The following is a 19,359-nucleotide window of genomic DNA, read 5'->3' as shown; positions in this document are numbered from 1 at the left end:
CTGAGGTGAGATAAAGACAGACTATTCAATTTTCAGTTACAAGTGAATCAGCTACCAAGTTAAAACAAGTAAGAGTGGTCGTCGACAGCTGTCAGTTGTATATCACAATCGGCTTTCATTTACAGTTGTGATTTTTATTGTAAGGCCATTGCGTTTAAGGAGATAAATTATTGACACATCCTTGTATCTTGTGGAATGGCCCACGGAGTTTCCAGTGGCCATCCTAATGCTGCACATAATTAGTGTACTCCATCCAACAATTTATGGTAGCATAACACTCCAAGAAGACAGGACAAGCATAAATGTATTGCAGTGATTAGCGAGACAATCTGTATAAAAGGCAACAACTATACATATTTAACTGATAAATGATGGGTTTCAGTTCAGTTCAGTCTGGAAATATGAAGAGTATCCCAGAAGTCCAAATGATAAAAAGGCAACTCAGCATTCTGTCCTTTTTTGTTTGCTTGTTTGTTTGTTTTGTCCTTTTCTTCTTTTATTCATTTCTATTCATCTGTTCATTTAATTATTCATTGGCACATTAGCAAAACATGGACTAGATGGATGAATCCCACTGAAATGCATCTCAAATCATATTTGTACTGAAGCCAGTCACATGCAGTTATGCAAAGCAAGGTGGCAAGCACCAAAACACAACCACAAAGATATAAAACACAGAACACATTTTACAGACTGGCTTATAATTAGCTATACAAATATTTCGGCGCCCTTGACTGTGTGTTCCCGAAAACTCCCTGGGGAGTGTGAATTCAATTACTAAGTCTGAGAGGGGAGCAGACTTCAAAAACATTCACAGAAACAGAGGCAGAAAAGAGAGTGCAAAAACAGGGCTAAAAGTAGCCCCTCCGCCAAAACCAAGTCAACAAACACTAAAACACCACTGTCTAGTTAGCACGAGTAGCAAAATAAAATATAAACAGTCATAAAAAAAAAAAAAAAAAAAAACTGCTTCTGGAATGTAGCTGGCTGCTAGACTGTGAAACACACAAAATTGCATTCCATGTCCCCCTTCTGTGTAAGAAATCACAATGCAGTACACTCAGGCGCCACATACTGACATAAGCAGGTGATGAACAAAAACAAGTGCAATCAGAGTGAAGGTAAGAGACAAAAAGAAAAAAAAAAAGTGTGGTGGAAATGAGGGATTAAAATGAGAATGGCACTCACCTGGATGACCAGCTTCCTGAGGAGACTCCAGCTCTTTTTGACAAAACGAGCGTTTGAGCGAGAGAAGAAATGAGAGAGAGGGTGGTGAGGCTAGGAAGATCTGGGGTTCGGTTTGTTCTTTCTCTCCTCTCTTTTCTCTTTCCCTCCTTCTCTGTCCCTCCCTTTGCTGCTGTCACTTTCTCCATCCCTCCCACTTTACACCATTTATGTAAAGATTTGAGTTGGCATTTAATTTCCCCAGTGAAATGCTACGCACTGACAAGTGTAAGAAGATTTGATAATGACTTTTCTTTGTGCAAAGAAATCCAGATTATGATATGGTACCAGATACTATGCTTATTGCCAAAAAGTATACCTGCAGCTTGGCAGTAAACTGTCCTGTGCCAGCGTCATCTCAGTGACAATTAGTGTTTAAGCTGATTAAGCTTTCATATTTGTGAGTCTTCAACAGCCTAATCTACACCAAACACAGTGATGGTCAATTACATACATCAGTCCACCTGCTGTCTACCTCCCCACCCTGAACTCCTTCAAGACCACTGCCACAGAAACCCCTTACTGGAAGCACATGACCAAGGATCTGGGCCACGTGAGTCAGAGTTACACAAGGTGGTGTCTTTGTGAGACTCTGTCTGTCTACAGAAATCTCTCTCTTTTCTCTCTCTCTCTCTCACTCTCTCTCTCTCCCCCCCTCTGTAATTGCACAGTGGCAGCCCTGGTGCTAACCCACACCCACAATTAGTGGTGTTGTGAAATAAATACATGCTCTCCAGCAATAAGCAAACTGCCAGTTAGAGATTACAGCTCCTCCTTCTTCTCTCTCTCCCCTATTCTCTCTCCATCTCTCTCTTTTACTCTCTTTTTCCCCCCCTCCCTCTCTTTTCTTCTTCCTCTTATGTCATTCAGTTCTATTCTTTGCATACGAGTTTCATAACTACCATAAGCGTGGCATGAATATGTAATGTATGGTAACTTAAATATGGGAAGAATCATTTTCCTCTGTGAGAGTTTAAAAGACAATGAAGAGTTTTGTTCAGGATTTCTGTTTTTGGGTTTTTGTTGTTTTGGGTTTTTTTCTTTTTAACCCCAAAACATAATTTGGATAACTGAATTAGTGACTTAATCTCACCACAATGCTGACATCATATAATAAAACTGGTTACAATTTTTGAGTCATCCTTCTTAAAGAACAAAGGGAACACTTCACATTTTTATGAGAAGACAGGGGACTGTAAACTGTTGTAGTCAATTAATGATGTCTAACTAAAGGCAGATACCACAAAGAGCACGACTTTGTTTCTGCACAAGAGAGAGACAGGAGAGGAGAAGACAAGATTTATTGATGAATATGCTAATGTCTCTTTAAAATAATAGAGTTACAAACAGTTTATGTTGTGTATATTATATAGTGGGTCACTGGATGGAAACAAAGACAGGACCCTTTTATGCTGAGTAAGGACCTGAGGATTTTTTATCGACACATTCAGTTGAGTTTATGTCGCCCCCTAGTGGTGTAAGGCAGTTAGAACCATGTCTGATGGTGTAGTTCTCATCTCTGGACTCATCAACAGTGCTATACAGTTTTTAATCCCTGTACATGGGAGTTTTACAGGTCATACTCAGTAAATCTGTTTATAAATGTGGTAATGTTTTACAGAGGTAGTTAACCACCGTGTAAATGAGCTCTGAGCTACTGCTTTTGAAGACACGTGTTTTAATACAAAGTCTGAGTACACCACCCATGTTGAAGCTCTCTTGGTTGCGATGAAAAGAATGGAACAAAGTGAGCAGACTGTTACAATACTTAGTCATCACCCCTGGGTTACGCAGCTCTAAAATATTATGCTGAGTTCACAACTGTTGCTAGGACACAGAGGAAATTTAATGCACAGGAATAAGTCAGTTCACTGAAACCGCATCAATAAATACAAATTAAAAAAGCAGACCAACAAAAAAAGTATCCAAAAATAATCTCTTCAACTATAACATCATCTTTATTATCACCAATAAATTAATATATTGTGTAAAGACACAACAAAATTGTGAAGTAAACAGGCAGAAAGAAAAGAATCCCAAACGTATCTACTGTTGAAAAGACAGCAGAATGAAATCTAGACTCAAAACGTATTTCAGTTCTGGTCATTATGAATGTATTATTAAGGTGTTGTCATTAGAAGCGTGTCGATGAGAATATCACAATGAGACCTGAGGAAACAAAAAAACAGAAGTGAAAACATTGTTTTATTTTTAAGAATTTTCTTAGAAATGAGAACTTGCCTGCAGTATGATGCATGATAAATTTGAACTCAACAAGAGAGAAAAAGAGGAAGAGAGAGAGATAGAGAGAGAGAGAGAGAGAGATAGAGAGAGAGAGAGAGAGAGAGAGAGAGAGAGAGAGAGAGAGAGAGAGAGAGAGAGAGACATACCAAAAAAGTCTGGTCATGTTCACCTCACTCAGCTACCGGGGCCCCTTGGGAACAGATAGCTCCATAAACATATGAGTTACCCAAATGCTCTGCTTTCATTACCTTAGTATTATTCAGTTAACTTAAGAGAATTCAAATACTGTCTAAAGATTCTTTTTTGTGGATGATCAATAAATGACCAGGACTCTTCTAACTGATGACATAGTTCAAAGTCTTTGTTCTTTGACTGTCAGTTTAACACCATGATGTAAAGGCTGACTTACAGGTAATTGGACCCATGGTGAGGACCTGCTTCCCACTAATGGACCGGGATGTTCTTGTGAGACATGTCTGAGGGGAGTCAATAGATAAACAAACAGTCAATGAACAGTTTGAGTGATCCAGTGTTATTGTATAGGGGAAAATAATAACAGGAATGTCACCATAATTACAAAACACTCCCTCATCCCGAGAGCATACTATTCAGTTTCATACTACGTCATACACCCCAGCAGTGTTTAATTGTTAAATGCATTATAACATCAGCTGCTCCTCACCTCTGTTTAGTTAAGAATTACTGTGGGTAAAAGTTATGCAGTCTTTTTTGCCTGCTTTGTGGGACTCTTTTTTGAGCATTGTCTTACTGACTTTGCACAGAGCAGTTGAGTAAATGTTGTCAAGCATTTGGGATAAAACTACAATTTGTCACTGGGAGTGCAAAGGCTACAAGTGATTTCCTAAAGTACCACACACACACACACACACACACACACATACACACACACAGACGCACACACGATGCGAGGCTACAATTCATCAGCTGAAGTATGGAAAACTGAGGCCTATTCACAGTCAAAGAGAAGAATGCTTTCTTTGATTTGTGAAGGCATTAAAAAAAAAAAGACTTCTTCACACAAGAAAAATGACAAAAAGAAAAGAGAGGTCTTCAGGTTCCAGGCTCTTACCCCTGAGCAGGAGTTTGTCCTGCGGTCACACAGAGTGAAGCTGCAGTGCAGGAAGATGTCATCGTACTTTTCCTGATACAGGAAGAGAAGCGCAGTAAAGCGTGCCTCCAGAGAAACCCCTGTTTGAACTATCGTCACCTGGCGACGGTCACTAGGACACCTGACTCAGCAAAAATAAGAATAGTGTTTCATAGCAAAAGTAATACATAAATAAACAACAAAATGTTGCACATAACAAAATACAATGTTGTAAATACTAAAGGTGTAACGGTTCTGAAACCGAGACCGAAACTGCAATACGAACGTCCACGGTCTCGTGCCGCGGTTCCGGAATCTGGAACCGCGATCCTCCGTCCCATCCACCCCCCCAACCCCAACTCGCTTCCAACCGCTGCAGGTGCAGCCTGTTGAGCTCTCATTACGTTACTAATGTAACAAAACTCTTCTTACATTTCACAGTTAACACTATAACACATGTAAATCATGAAATTATTATTCTATTTAAAGTTACGTCAAGTTGTATATTTACGTTTATTTATGTATACAGTATGCCCTCTCTTCTACATTTTTGTATGCGGAACTGAAATTAGAAACTCAGTTTCCTCTCTGATTCCATAACAGAGCAACTGAACTTAGCAACTGAATTAGCACATGTTCAATGATGCAGCCTCATAAGTATGGCGACCATAAATCCAGAGCTTCAGGAGCCTCCTGTATCCTTAAGGTCCTCCGTTTGGGAACATTTCAGTTTTCCAGTGAACTACAGTAGCAATGGGCAAAGGCAGCGTATCGTTACACCCCTTGAAAATACATTACTGAAGCATCTTCTCACACACAGTCACACTCATGAAAGAACTCACCTGTTCTGAATTAAATAATGACGTTCAGGGTCATCAGGATTAGCATTGTGTGTGGCGTAACAGTCGTCGAGGATCACAGCAAACCGCTCTGCCTCTACCTCCTTCACTGTCACACCCACATGCAAAGCAGCACCCACAGGCAGCGTGATGGCCCCGGGAGGGTACGCCTGGGTAAAAGAGTCACTGTGGTACAGAGACATGGAAGCCTGAGCCCCAGTGCCTACACCGACCAACCCCATCTCCTGCATCCTATGACAGAGCCAGCAAGACCTCAGGGTTAGTGCGTAGGTTCAAGGTTGGAGTATAGGTTTTAGGGTGTAGGCTTGGGGATTTGGGTTTAATATTTGCCTTTGACTTTTACACGGCCTTCCCTGTATTTCATTTGCACAATTATCTCAAAGGAAGATGAAATCAGTTCTATAGTGAGTTATTGTAAGGTAGAGTCACTACTCACGCTAGGTAAGGCCTAATGGCTATATCCATGCTGATCTCTGAATCCAGGGGATACACACAGGAAAAAGGGAAGGCAGTGGGAAGAGAGAAAAGGATGTTTCCAGAAGGGTAAATGAACAATGTGTTGGAGTACACAGCATGGGTGCTGTTTATCTGTTGAGAAGAGCAGAGGCAAACAGAAAAAAAAAGACAGGATGAGAGATGATCAGAGAGGCCTGAGGACAGTTAGCAGTGTGCGTATTACATTAAAAGTTCAGGATCAGAAATGTGTCTCACCCTCAGTACGTTTCCACAGACGGCTCCTCTGCGGTCCACCTGATACCACACGGTGCCGTCGTTCTCCACGTAACCGGCACATCGAGGGTCGGCCAGGTGTCCGGATGTGGTGTTCAAAGGATTTGAGCCTTTGAGGACTTTTGGAAGACCCACCTCAATAAGGCTGTTCCCACACACAAGGGTAGGCACAGGGATAGTCTGTGGCTCTGAGTGAATGGGAGAACACAGGTTAGAATCTCTAACATGGATAATATCTTCAGGCATAGCTCTAACTGCCACCAGAGAAAATACCACATGTGACTCAGAAAACAAATGCATTGCACTGTTTTTGTAAGTCTACACAGGAACCACAAACTGATCACTTAGACATACATTTTCCTGTGCTCGTTCACAATCAGGACAAACATGCAAAAGAAGTCTGACATTGTTATTTTTTATGACATAAATTTTGCATCTGTCAAGAAGAGTAACAATGTTCTTATTACCTTCACATGTGACACCAGCATCTTCATAGTGACCACAGTTATGCTTCTCAAACCCGTTGTGTTTGCACTGTGTAATGTAGGATTCGTTGCCGATACATCTGGTGTTATCCAACCAGATGGGTCCAGAACCTGGACCGAAGTATCCATTCACTCTGGCAGCAACGGCCTTCCCACAACCCATCTGTCTACACACCACTTCTGCTGCCTTGATGTTCCAGTCATCGTCACACACTGTTCCCCATCGGCCGCTATGGTACAGCTCCACTCTACCTGAGCATTTGTTATCACCTCCAACCAGTCTGACAGGGTCTAGAAAGAGGGGAAATCAAACCAGTTGACATTGTTGGGTCAGAATTTAAGATCTTTAGATGTAAATAATTTACGCCAAAAAAGTGAATTAGCTGTTACATTAAGAAGGTAGAGGATTTTGATGGTTCACCTGTTGCCACACACATCCAGTTGATTTTGTCCTCACTGACACAAGATTCCCCTGTTTTGCAGGTACTACAGACTTTGGTATTTACATCTGAAAAAACAAAAAAACAGATTATAGTTTCAACAGTTGAAGCAACAAAAACAAAGTCACACTCTCACATCTGATGATAAGACAGCCTCAGCTTTATTCTCCATCTTACCTGCCGCATAAGCCAGGAAACACAGCGGTGGTTTAACAAACTTGTACACGTAGTAGTTTGCAGAACAAGCTTTAACATGAATGGGGAACTCAAAATTACAGCAGCCTGTCACCCAGCTGCCACACACATTGCCTTGAACAATGCCGTCTGACCTCACTGGATGAGGGCTCTTGAGCCACAGAGGGGCATGGGTGCCACACATCCATGGAGACACACATCTCTCAGGCATCTGAACACTAGCACCATCCAGGAACAGCCGGTACCAGCCTTGCCAGTTAACATTCATGTCACAGTGTGGAGTGCCCTTGGTCCTGAAGTTGATAGCACGCCAAGGCTCGTCCAAGGCGGTGTAGTGTTGGCACGGGTCAGCGCAGCGAGGGACCCCGTTGATGGTGATGCAGTCCTGGCCCAGGTTACACACAGTGTTCCCACAACTGAACTGCACCGAGCGGGGATTGGAGCTTGGGTTGTTGTTAACTGGGGGGAGCAAGCAGTTGAAGGACCCAGGAGTGTTCACACAAAAAAGAGGGGCGACACAGGGACTCTGAGGGGCTGCACACTCATCCACATCAACACAGCCCTGCCCTGTAGCCCAACGGTAACCGTGGCTACAGCAGGGCGAGGTTGGGGCACTGCAAGATGTAGTGTTGTAACAGTTCATGCCATTCCCAGAGAAACCGTCCTTACATGTACAGTTCACAGAGTGAAGGGAGTCTGTCTGGCCCGCCTTCAGAAGGGGAGTGCAGGTAGCACGGTCGTGACAGGCATCACAATGAGTGACAACCAAACCTGTCAAACACCAGCAATAAAAATTGAATTTTTAGGAAGCTCTGTTACATTCACAATTATCTATAAGAGTAACTTTTAATAAATAACCCAAGAGACACAGAGAGAAGAGACTTATAGTTATACAGAGTATTATGAGTTTGTGAATACAGAATCCTCTTTGGATATTTCAACAAACAAAAATCCTAAACAAGGCAAAGTTGATGTCCAGTTTCCTTACCTGATGCATCAGTAATAATGGCTGTAATCACCAGTAGGCGTAAAAGCATTTCTGAGATCATTGTCCGAGGTGATAATATTAACCGATATAGACAATATATTTTAAAAATATTACAACAGCGATTGAGTTTTATGGACTTACTGACTAATCTCTGTACTATATAGCTTAATCAGTAATTAGTATCATTTGCCAAACCCATATATATATTGATCTTTCAGTTGTATGATGAGTACAGTAAGACTTCTGAAATGAGAGAGGTAATGCACCACAACAGACGTGTTATTCAGTGAAGTTCAGTGAAGGTTGAATTTATATATCCATAAGGAAAGGGTGGAGGCAAGATCACAAAAGAGGTTGGGTAATAACTGGGGCAAGGGGTTTGATCAGTAATTATTTACATTAAGATTTTCAAAAAGACCTAAACAATTCCAGAAGGCTAAAGTGGTTAATGATCTATATCAATTTGGCATGTGTCAATATGTATAGGCAAGTCATTCAGAACCACCATAATGCACTGGCTAGACTTTCCAACAAATCAATTCAAATGCCCAGGCTGCAGTCAAACGAAAGAGCGTGACAATGAGGTAACAGATTCTGGGGACATTCTTTTTCCATCAGATTTAAGTATTTAAGTCAAGCCCTTTGTCAACAGGTACTGACATAGCTCACACAATTACCTACATTTATTAACATTCAACCTCTCTTCTAACCCCACCTATATGTCCATAAGACATAAAAGGTGCATTAGTTCGTTTTGCGTAACAAACAGTTTTTCAGTGACTATCACATTTATATGTATTTTTTGAACGATCACTCACAAACGTCTTTTATAAGCTTGTTCATGATCATTTTAACAGTGAAACTTGAGGAACATACCAAGCAGGTGCAACAGTTATGCATTACAACCTTCTCTTTCTTAGAAAAGACGTATTCATTCAGCATTACTGCACACCTGTGTAGGAGATATCAGGTTCATAACAGGTGATAGTGTAAATTTTAACCTGACCTCCCCACAAGCAAATGCAAAACAGTTTTTAGAATAAAAGCTTTACATCATGAAATATTGAACACATTAAAAAACAATAAATTAAGGAAATTGTTTAATATAAACCATTATTTGTGGAAAAAATACATGTTGGCTATAGCCCTACACTTGTGGGGCTGCTTTTAAGGCTATTTTCCTTCACTCTTGGGAAATATTTGCAATATTTGAAATTTTTTTTTCCTTAAAAATACCAAGTTAAGAAATTTCTTCTTTTAGAGTATGTGATTATGTGAATCATAAACTTGTCACCAATTTTCAACTTACAATTTACCAATTTACAATTTTCTAAGAATGTCTGCCAGCATCATATTCTCTGGCTTTGGCAGTAAACACAGACCAAATAAGGATTGTCCCACAAAGTGACACTTTAAGGTTTCCAGTCTCTTAGTAGTTATGTCACAACTGTTTAAGTGTGTGTTTGACTGTGTTCCCACCATCTGTGTAGTACATTCTTATTTTTTACAATGTGTTTCAACACAGACTTTCAATGTCACTTGGCTGTGGTCATGTAAGAAAATTTTTTTGCCACCACAAACTACATCATCCTCAATCACTAACACTGTCACAAAGTCAATGCATGTTTGCTGCTACGGTAGATAGATCTTATGTGATCAAGTATTTATATTGTATTATACTCATCTGTTGAATAGCCCAGTATGATCTCTAAGTGTTGTAGGTAGGCTTTGTTTTTTAATGTCAGGAATGTTGCAGATGTTTTTCGATTGTCAGTCCTATAAGTCTGATATAAGATATCGGTCCTATAAATTTGACATGGGCCTTCTAGAGCCCTTTGGAACTTTCTGGTGTATATGGAACTTTTTAAAACTTCCAAATTAATTTAAGAGTTCTAAGAACAATCTTAAAGCCTGTAAGAAAATATATTCAGGTCACAGAGAACTTAGTATTCAGTGGATGCTTACTAAAGACAGTGTGAGAGAGAAAGGGAATACTCCAAGAAGATATGTCTGATTATCACTAACAGGTGACATCCCCGCAGAAGTTGGAAGAACACATTTAAGTGAGAATCACTTAGGCAAACAAAATTTTGTGACAAAGTCAGATAAAAGAGGGATGCTTATCACTTCATGTGCAGTGTATGTAGGCTATGCCAAACAAAAGACCATCAACTACAGAAAGAAACTTTTCATTACACATTACATTATGCTATCAAGAATATTTAGATTTTGGCTGAATTTAAATCACGTTTTATAAACTTTTAATTGCTCAGCATTAAATAATGTGCTTGTCGACATTAATGACAGTATTGGAACTGTCATCTAATATCAATTATCAAAACATCTGAGATGTTTTAAGGTCCATTTTGAGTGAGAAAATTCCAAGTGAAAACATTTCCTAGCTACATGGATAAAATGTGTAAACAACTGGACTATGATGGCCTTTTCTCGGTTTGAAGGTTTTGACCTTCATGATCTCCATTTCTTAGAAAGTCACATGTGATTTTCATGATTGAGTTTGACCACTTGCAAAACACGGCTTTTCTGTATCTACTGCTTAATAATCCTTTATTTGTGGTCTGTTACCCGGAACATGTATACTAACATATTAAGCTCCCATGTCCCACCAGCTAGTTATCTAGTCTCAGGTAACATTCTTTAAGTTCTACTGAAGGAGAAAGATAGGATCCCAGGGTATTTAGATCCAAAACAACAGTGATTGAGAAAGATTGGAAAAAAGAAAATGTGAAGATATGGTAATAAGAAACACCAACAAATTGACTTTAGGTTAGGCATTGTTTAATATGCTTGATTTTTAAATGCACTGCAATGTTTGCTCCTGGAACTTCATGGTACAAAGTGTCATCATCTACTTTCTTTTTTTTCCTCATGCCACTGATTGGTATGATTATTTGTTTTCTTTAAATCATGAGGGTTTTTATCTTGACTGTCAATGGGCATTCTTACTGAGAGGCAAATGGAGTTATGCTATCATATATGCACTGTACATCCCAAAGAGTTCACAATTTTACACTAGCTACTCAGCATAATTATGTAGATGAGACAATTAGTACTGTTCATCACGGCATAAAGTATTTTAAAATGAACACCCATAAGAGCCGGAGCCTTAGTTTTACAATTGTACAAAAAGCAACAAACACTTTGTGAAAAGATTTTTATACAAAAAGAAAAGGCAACTGCTCAGGTAACATATAGGTGCCTGGTTTACAACATGCAATTGCATATACTCCTGTGCAGTTTTCTTTATCAAGTTCAACTGTCTGACACAATGAAATGATGAATATTGAAAGATGAAATTTAATGTTACAGGTCAAACGTACAAGCAAACATACATTCAAAACATGCAAAGCACATGCTGAAAAATAACTCCTACTTTTCAAGTACTTTACAGAACCTTTAAAATCCTGGAATGCTTATGTAAACTATTCACTGTGGCACAGTGTTACTGAGGTCCCTGGATCCTGAAGCCTGAAGACAAGGTGAACAGGCTCAGTAAATGTGGTATGAAATGTGTGTAGGTGCATTTGTACCTGAGACGAGATACTGTAGAAGGACAAAGTCCCAGCTTGCCAGTCCAGGTATACCCCTAATTTGCTACAAGCAGGACCAGATAATGAGACTTTGCTTCCACCATGCTGTACATAGGACATTTTTTCAGACCAATAAAAATTCCAGGATTCTTGATTGCGGCCCACGTGTACTTCAGCACCTGCTCCTTTTCTGCAGATATGTTTATAGGCCACACCTATATGAGCATCATACGCATTCTTAATAACTTCCCAGTAGGCCCGACCAGAAAGACTCTCTTTAGATAGTACTTGGCTGCACCGATCAAACCTTTCTGGAAGATCAGGATAAGACTGCTTGTTTTTATTCCGCCCAGCTGTCTTTCCATCAGGAGTTAGTGACAGCCACTCATTTGCTGTATTGAGGTCTAAGGTGAGGTTAACGGCATCTGAAAGCAAAACAGGAATTATCTTGGTCTGCAATATGAGAGAATTCATACTGTATAACAGTATTTACCAGAATGGATTCCCTTAACATGCAAGACATGGCCTGACAGCGACTTTTAAATCTGCTTCACTGCAGCACAACCTCTGAGTGAAGCCAGTGTAAGCTGTTGCCACAAAACCTCACAGCACGAGACCCCGACATGTATCTTACTTCTTAGCATGGTGCGTATTCTTTCATAACAAACTTCAATGTTTTCCAGAATGTTTTAACACAACAATGTAGCGGTTCAGACATGTCAGTAATTAGCATCTCCTGATACTGAACCATGCTTTTTTTTTTTGCAGTACTCAAGACCATGAAAGACAGAACAGTGAGAGGACGCTTAGATGTTAGCTCATCACCTCGGGGTATTCACTTTTCTATTCGAAATTTGCCAGCAAATAAGTGACAGGACAAAAAATTAGTGACAGGACAACCTGTAGCAAGGCTTCAAATTCCCTGTAACATGTTTAAATATTGGAGACGACATTCTTTTGCACATATACAAACTAAAAGACAAACACATATAATGTAACTCACATTTGTGAAGGCCTGCTTTGTCCCTGCATTCACCTCCATGGTCTGTGCTGTGGGTAGATCAAAACAAATAGGACTTAATAAAGATGACATACTTTGGCAAAGCAAATGGTACATGAATGCCACAAACTGAGAGGGAGGCTGGATGCAAGTGCATGCAGTTCTTTATTATAATCCAAATTGTATTCCAAATAGCCACTTTGGTCAATCAACAGGTAAGGTCTGGTACACAATGAACTGGCTTCTCAGGGCTAGGCAAAATCAAAGTCAAGAATAAGTTACGGTCTATACACTGGAAGGCTAAACAGAGAGAACAGGGTCAACAAGACTAACTAGGAACAAGGCTAGACAGAGGGACAGGGCTAACAGGCCTAAATGGGTAACTACGAACGAGACTAACGAGGAACACTAGGCACCAGGGATCAGCTGAGTACTGATAACAAGTATAAGACTGCATAAGGATACAAAAGAAAAACACAGTGGTATATATACAAACAAAATGAGGGAACAACGTGGGGACAGCTCCACACAACAATTAAATAACAAGGTGGTAAACCAGTCAGATCCAACTTGGCTCTGACTGGCCAGGAGACAGGGAGGTAGAGACAGACACCTGGGGGGTGTGCCAGAAAGCAGGTTTAGTGAAAACTCAAGGCTGATTTGTACTTCTGTGTAGGTTCTACGTGGAGCCTACATCGTAGGCAGGCGCTCAATTCGCCATTTTGCCGAAGATTTCAGTGGCAATTGAATCTGAGCAGATCATGTTGGAGTTGGAGCTAATAAATGCTGAACAACGGTTACTTTTACTGAAATTACTGCAACACAGAAAAGAGAAGACATCGAAGCAAATGGTGTGTACGACCATTTGAACCAACTGAGGCAGGAGGGTGATGCTACCAAGCGGACCAATCACAGTTGTTGTGGGTTGCTTCCACGCGCGTGGTCGCAACGCATAGTTACATTTCTACGCAGAGCCTATGCCGTCTTTGTTTTGCTAGGAGAATGAAGCCATAGGGCTCTCCTATTAGGAGGTTTACTACTTTCTCTGAGTTAACTAACTCAAGAGTTTTCACTAAACCCGCTTTCTGGAATACCCCCCTGACAATGAAATTAAAGCTTCAAGGATAAACCTGCAAAACAATTCACACATCCAGTGTGTATGTATGTCTCATTAATGTAAAACTTAAAAGAAAATAATCATGAGTAATTCATTCACTGACTGTTACGCTGGCATTATCTGGATTGCAGCAAATCAGATAGTTATTCAACCTTTCACAGAATAATGAGGTCAGTCACTGAACCAAATGTCTGCATTTTCAAGTTGCCTTGATAGACAATAAATGAGAAGCTTCTATTCATAGCTCACTTCAGAAATGTCAGTGGAGTGTTGGGATTGTCCTTCACATGACCAAGTTCTCTCACTCCAGCATCTCCAGGGTGATTATAACTCAAGTCCAGCGCCCTCAGATGTGGAGAGCCTGAAGTCAGAGCTGAGGCTAGGTAAAAACAGCCCTTTTCGGTAACTCGACAACCTGAGAGTCTGAGGAGCAAAACATGTAAACAGATAGACTTAAAAGGGATCAGAGTAAATTAATGTACAAGAAACACACGTAATAGCAGATAGAATTTTCATTTCCTGTTAAAATTATTGCTGTGCTATATGCTATAACGAGTGTGATTAAACATAAGATTAAATCAGCATTTCATGTTTATTTATCATTTGTCCCTTTAAAAGGAAATACTTTTTAAATGTCACAACTATGACATCCCTTACTTCCCAAGCTACATACTGTAACATCTCAAGATGGCAAGAGGAACTTGCAAGTCCAACAGAAAGGCTTTTAACCCCAGAACTGCTAAGATCATTGTTGCTGATGTCCAGAATTTGTAGTTTTGAGCTTGTATGTAACAGCAGGTCTTTGAGCGCCTCCATTCCTGGATCGGTCAGATTGTTGTGGCTTACATCTAATTTCTGTACTTTGCAGTTTGAGTTACAAAGTCCATCCACAAGCTTCCTCATTCCTGAATTCTGCAAGCTGTTCTGACTAAGATCCAAAACAGTCAACTGAGATTTTGGTGACTTCAAAATACAGACCAAATCAGGAGAGGACTTCTCTGTTATTCCACTGCAGTTGAGCCTGTACATAAATATTTTTATTTAAATGAAATCTTGTTCATAATCATAGAAAAAAAGTATTGTAGTAGCCTATACATGACATTTACACAAAACCAATATCTGTCAATGAAACAAGGACTTACTACTCCTCAATACTATGATCATATTTACCTGGCTTCTTTAAAATAGCAGAGTACTGGAGCAAGCCTTTTGAAACCAACTTCATTAACACGGTATTTCTTCAGGTCAAACTTGTTGTGGTCTACATCTAACATTGCCAGGTGGTATGCAAGAACTGAACACTGAAATGAAGTGAGAGGCTTCTCTGAAAAGGACTTTTGACACTTTTCCATTTCCATCAGAACAGAGGTGTCCTGCAGCTCCACGAGACAATGAACCAGGTTCATGCATCTCTCAGGGGAGAGATCTTGCCGCCGCAAGATTTTGATATGCTGAACGACTTTCTTGTGGCAATCTGAACTGCTGCCTGTTGATGGTAGAAGACTTTCAAGCTTTGTCTTGTTGGAATCAAGGGAGATCCCAAAAATAAATCGGGTAAAAAGATCCAAATGTCCTGTTTTACTACCCAAGGCTTTATCAACAATGCATTTTAGAAAATCAGCCAAACTGTTCTTAGATTTCCCTGATTTAAAATCTTTTATCTCCTTGCCTTCTGCAAATTCACAATAAACAAACAAAGCAGCAAAAAATTCCTGGACAGTAAGATGCACAAAGCAATACAGTGTCTTTTCATGCAACCCATCCTCCATTTTAAAGATACATGTGCACACGCCAGGGCACTGAAATACCTCTGCTGAACTCATACCATAGGTCGCTAAGTCTCTCTCATGAAAAACAAAGTTTTGCTTCATCAAGTTCTGAAAAGCTAGTTTCCCCAATTTCAAAATAGTGAGTTTGTACTTCTCCAAAACATCATAACTTTTTTTCATTTGATACTTCTGGTAGCTGAACCCTGTTTGAATGATCAAAAAATGAATGTACATCTCAGTTAGGCTTTTAGGCATTTCATTATAATCATTTTCGTCAGTAATCATTTCCTTCAGAACTTTGGAGGCAAGCCAGCAAAAGAGAGGCACATGACACATAATGAAGAGGCTCCTGGTTTTCTTGAGGCATGAGATAATTTTCAAAGCTTTGTTCTGATCACTGAAATGATTCTTGAAATATTCTTCCTTTTGCTGGTCATTAAATCCTCGGATGTGGGTTACATATCCTTGTTCAAATACTTCCTTGGGGAGCTGAGAGGCTGCTGAGGGACGAGTGGTTATCCAGATGTGAGCAGAGGGAAGAAGTCTCCCTTTCAAGAGGCTTGTCAGTAGCACATCCACTGTGTCCCTCCTCTTGACATCAGACACAATAATGTTGTGGTTGTCCAAGGGAAACTGACTTTCATCTAGCCCATCCAAGATGAAAAGAATTCTACGATCAAATATGCGAATGTCATCTATTTTTCGAAGTTCAGGATGAAAGACACGAAGCAGTTCAAAGAGACTCTGGTGTTCATTCCTTTGCAGGTTAAGATCACGAAATGGAAGTACAAAAACAAAGTCTATATCTTGATTTGCTTTTCCTTCAGACCAATCAAGGATGAATTTTTGTGCAGTGATAGTTTTTCCTATTCCAGCAATCCCTTTTGTCACTACATTCTTGAAGGTCCTCTCTCTGTGGTAAGGGTTGAGGATGTCATTGTATTTTATCACAGTGCCTTCAGAACTGTCAAAGAAGTGTGCTGTCTCCACCTGCCAGATTTCATGTTCATCATTAACATGGTCTAACTCTTGATCAAACACATGAAGCTCAGTATAAACCTTGTTAAGAAGAGCTGGTTGATGTGTTGCGGCAGTTCCTTCTAAGAGTCCTTCAGAACGTTTTTTCAGGTTGAACTGCATTTCATGTCTGATCTTGTGCAGCTGTTGTTCAAATGTAGCTGCATGGGAAAAACAAATACAAAATTATAAGAGTATTGCTTTATGTACAGCTTATGTCACTAGACATTGAAATACCAAGACAAAAAGCACTACCGTGCTTGATATTGCATAAAATGAATTAAACATCCTAATAGTTTGTGAAGAATTCACACTGTTCAGCATATTTCTCTACTGGGTGTGCAATTTGAGGTCCCATCTCAGCCTCCAAATAACATATTTTTATAACAAGAAGAACAAACACAGTGATTTTCATAGTAACTAAAACATATACTCAGAAAGTGAAATGTATACTCTGATGTTTAGTTTAAGGTTTATTTTGGATGCAGGAATGCAAGAGCATTCATGTAGAAATAACAAAAAGGTCTGTAAGCCAACACTAGCTGTAAAATAAGCTAAAATAATTTTTTGCTATAATACATGAATTCAATAAACATGTCTTCTTTGCCCTAAATTAACCCAGCCCATTTCTATTTAGCTATCAAATGAAATGCAATGTCTGAAATCTCTTCTTGTACTAACACTCTTCCTCCACTGGAGCAGCTGAAGATGCCGAGGAAGGGTTCTAAAAAAGAGAGAGATTAACGGCATTTAAACAAATATACAGCAGAAAAAAATATGTGTATTCATAAAAATTTGCCTACATTTAATCATTTGGCAGATGCTTTTGACCAAAGCAAGAGACAAAAGAGCCTTTATAGCCTTAAATTTATGTGTCATGAGTCCAGAAAAATCAATTAATATGCAGAAATAAAAAATAATGAAAAATACCCTTATTCAACAGTCTATACATTTAATCAACAACGAGTCCATAACAGAAACAATACCCCTATCTAAGACTGCTATTAAGACTTACCATATTAAAGATCATACAGTTCAAGTCTCCACTAACATGATTATCAGCAAAGATTGGTGCAGTAACAGACGCTTTATTCTGTGCTTGGACTGTCGTTACACGCCCACTTTGAGTCATATTCTGAATGGACGGTGTTGTGTTTGCATTTTGTGGAGTTGTATCCATGAAGTTTTCCCCTGTATAAATAGATAAGGTGATAAATGCTCTAAGCCAGGTTATGAATGTCATGTAAGAAACATAATATGTCAATGATTTTCTGACGCAGTGACCTATACTTTACCCCGATGTTTCTTCTTGTGGTTTATCCTATTCAGGCCGCTGAAAAGTTTCTTTCGCTTTTCAGCGGCCTTCTCTTCTCCATGCGTGACTGTAGGTTTTTTGATGTGATCTTGAACTGCGTTCGTCACAGGACGTATATTTTCCTTTCCAGGCATGTTCAGCGGGGGTCTGGCCTTTTTATCCATGTTCAAATACTTAAAGTTTTAAAACATACTATCATGGCATACCTAAAGACAGAAATAATGAGCAGCGCCTAAAATTGATGATCATGCAGTGGCCATACGCCACAGGTTGTATTTCTGATTAGAACAGTTCAAGCCAACGCTTGAGAGCAAATGACTCTGATGCTGATCAGTTTTTTTCTGATACGTTACTTCAGAGGACATGCCAAACTAATTCTTCTTGTCTGTGTTTGGGATCACGTAAATGCGCAGCTTACGTGGGCAAAAATGATTATGCGTCTTATCTGAAAGTCGACGAGCAAAGCAGTACGTGTCGTTCTATAACTTTTGCACACCACTGGCTACAAAAAATCCATGCACATGCATCAGAGAAGTCTTTTCTCCTATTTGATACTTTAAAAAATCATTTATCTGGAAATTCACTAAGCACACAGCCGCCGCTGTTTGCACAATGGTAAATCGATGTAAACATTTAAAACTTCGTTTTAGGTAATTGAGCGTTTTGAGTTAAAATGCAAGCACTTCGACGAAAAAAAAACGTCTGAAGTACTAATAGGCTATGCAGTATGTGTGTAATAAGCTCAAATGTCATGATGAGTGAATTTCATGTTGACTATAATTTTTAAAATATAATTGGCCCAGTCAGTTGTTCAGAATTACGCGCGAACAGCTGGTTCAAAGTATAAACATTTTGGCGCGAACCTTTCGCGAAGCGTTTACGTTGTATTACAGCCAGCATTATCACTTTATTAGATAGATACAAAAGATATTCACAAACGTCAAAATATCTTCACTGAACTTCAGTTCATTAGCTCTGTAAATATTTTTTTGTGCTGGGCACGACAAAATACAGACATTTCGAATCAAATTACAGGTAACATCGAGGGAGAGCAGGAACTTTATTGTGACGTTACGGGCAGGTCTGCAGACAGCCAGTCGACATAACAGTTAAACATACCTTCTCTAGAGAGGTGGAAAGCTGAAAACATTCGGAGACCGAAATTGCTCCATGTATCAATTCGAGCGTGACCATCTTCATAATGTCGACATGGAATAGCCAATGTCAACTGTCCTCTAATGGGTTTATCAAGTCGAAAGTAATGTATTGTCCTAAGGGAAGCGGCTGTACTTTGCCCTGTTTGTTTATGCAACGCCC

At 39.6% G+C, this 19,359-nt stretch overlaps 2 protein-coding genes across 2 annotated transcripts; both read right to left on the bottom strand.

The window, feature by feature from the left end:
- Window positions 1-3,358: 3,358 nt before the first annotated feature.
- On the bottom strand, window positions 3,359-8,334 carry LOC115810171 (uromodulin-like). Its single transcript, XM_030772099.1, has 10 exons — window positions 8,274-8,334; window positions 7,268-8,056; window positions 7,072-7,158; window positions 6,633-6,941; window positions 6,148-6,353; window positions 5,873-6,024; window positions 5,419-5,667; window positions 4,559-4,718; window positions 3,878-3,944; window positions 3,359-3,393 (listed from the first exon to the last, which is right to left on the bottom strand). The coding sequence occupies exons 1-10, from the start codon at window positions 8,332-8,334 to the stop codon at window positions 3,359-3,361; spliced, it is 2,115 nt and encodes a 704-aa protein (XP_030627959.1).
- Window positions 8,335-11,236: 2,902 nt separating this feature from the next.
- Window positions 11,237-18,206, bottom strand: LOC115810170 (protein NLRC3-like). The gene is made up of 6 exons (XM_030772098.1): window positions 18,023-18,206; window positions 15,112-16,888; window positions 14,615-14,962; window positions 14,247-14,364; window positions 11,825-12,277; window positions 11,237-11,275 (listed from the first exon to the last, which is right to left on the bottom strand). Exons 1-6 carry the CDS (start codon window positions 18,204-18,206, stop codon window positions 11,237-11,239), a joined length of 2,919 nt encoding a protein of 972 aa, XP_030627958.1.
- Window positions 18,207-19,359: the final 1,153 nt, after the last annotated feature.

Source organism: Chanos chanos, chromosome 4, assembly GCF_902362185.1.
Source record: "Chanos chanos chromosome 4, fChaCha1.1, whole genome shotgun sequence".
Lineage (NCBI taxonomy): Eukaryota > Metazoa > Chordata > Actinopteri > Gonorynchiformes > Chanidae > Chanos > Chanos chanos.
The sequence above is the reverse complement of the archived record's forward strand: the minus strand, read 5'-3'. Positions and strand labels throughout refer to the sequence as shown.

Coding starts and splice junctions, on each gene's coding strand:
- LOC115810171 (XM_030772099.1), bottom strand. CDS start 8,334: ATGATCTCAGAAATGCTTTTACGCCTACTGGTGATTACAGCCATTATT. Junction 4,719..5,418: donor CATTATTTAATTCAGAACAG/GTGAGTTCTTTC, acceptor TTGCTGAGTCAG/GTGTCCTAGTGACCGTCGCC. Junction 3,945..4,558: donor GGACAAACTCCTGCTCAGGG/GTAAGAGCCTGG, acceptor GACTCCCCTCAG/ACATGTCTCACAAGAACATC.
- LOC115810170 (XM_030772098.1), bottom strand. CDS start 18,206: ATGGATAAAAAGGCCAGACCCCCGCTGAACATGCCTGGAAAGGAAAAT. Junction 16,889..18,022: donor CCACAAGAAGAAACATCGGG/GTAAAGTATAGG, acceptor TTTCCCATGCAG/CTACATTTGAACAACAGCTG. Junction 14,963..15,111: donor TGCTATTTTAAAGAAGCCAG/GTAAATATGATC, acceptor ATTTATGTACAG/GCTCAACTGCAGTGGAATAA.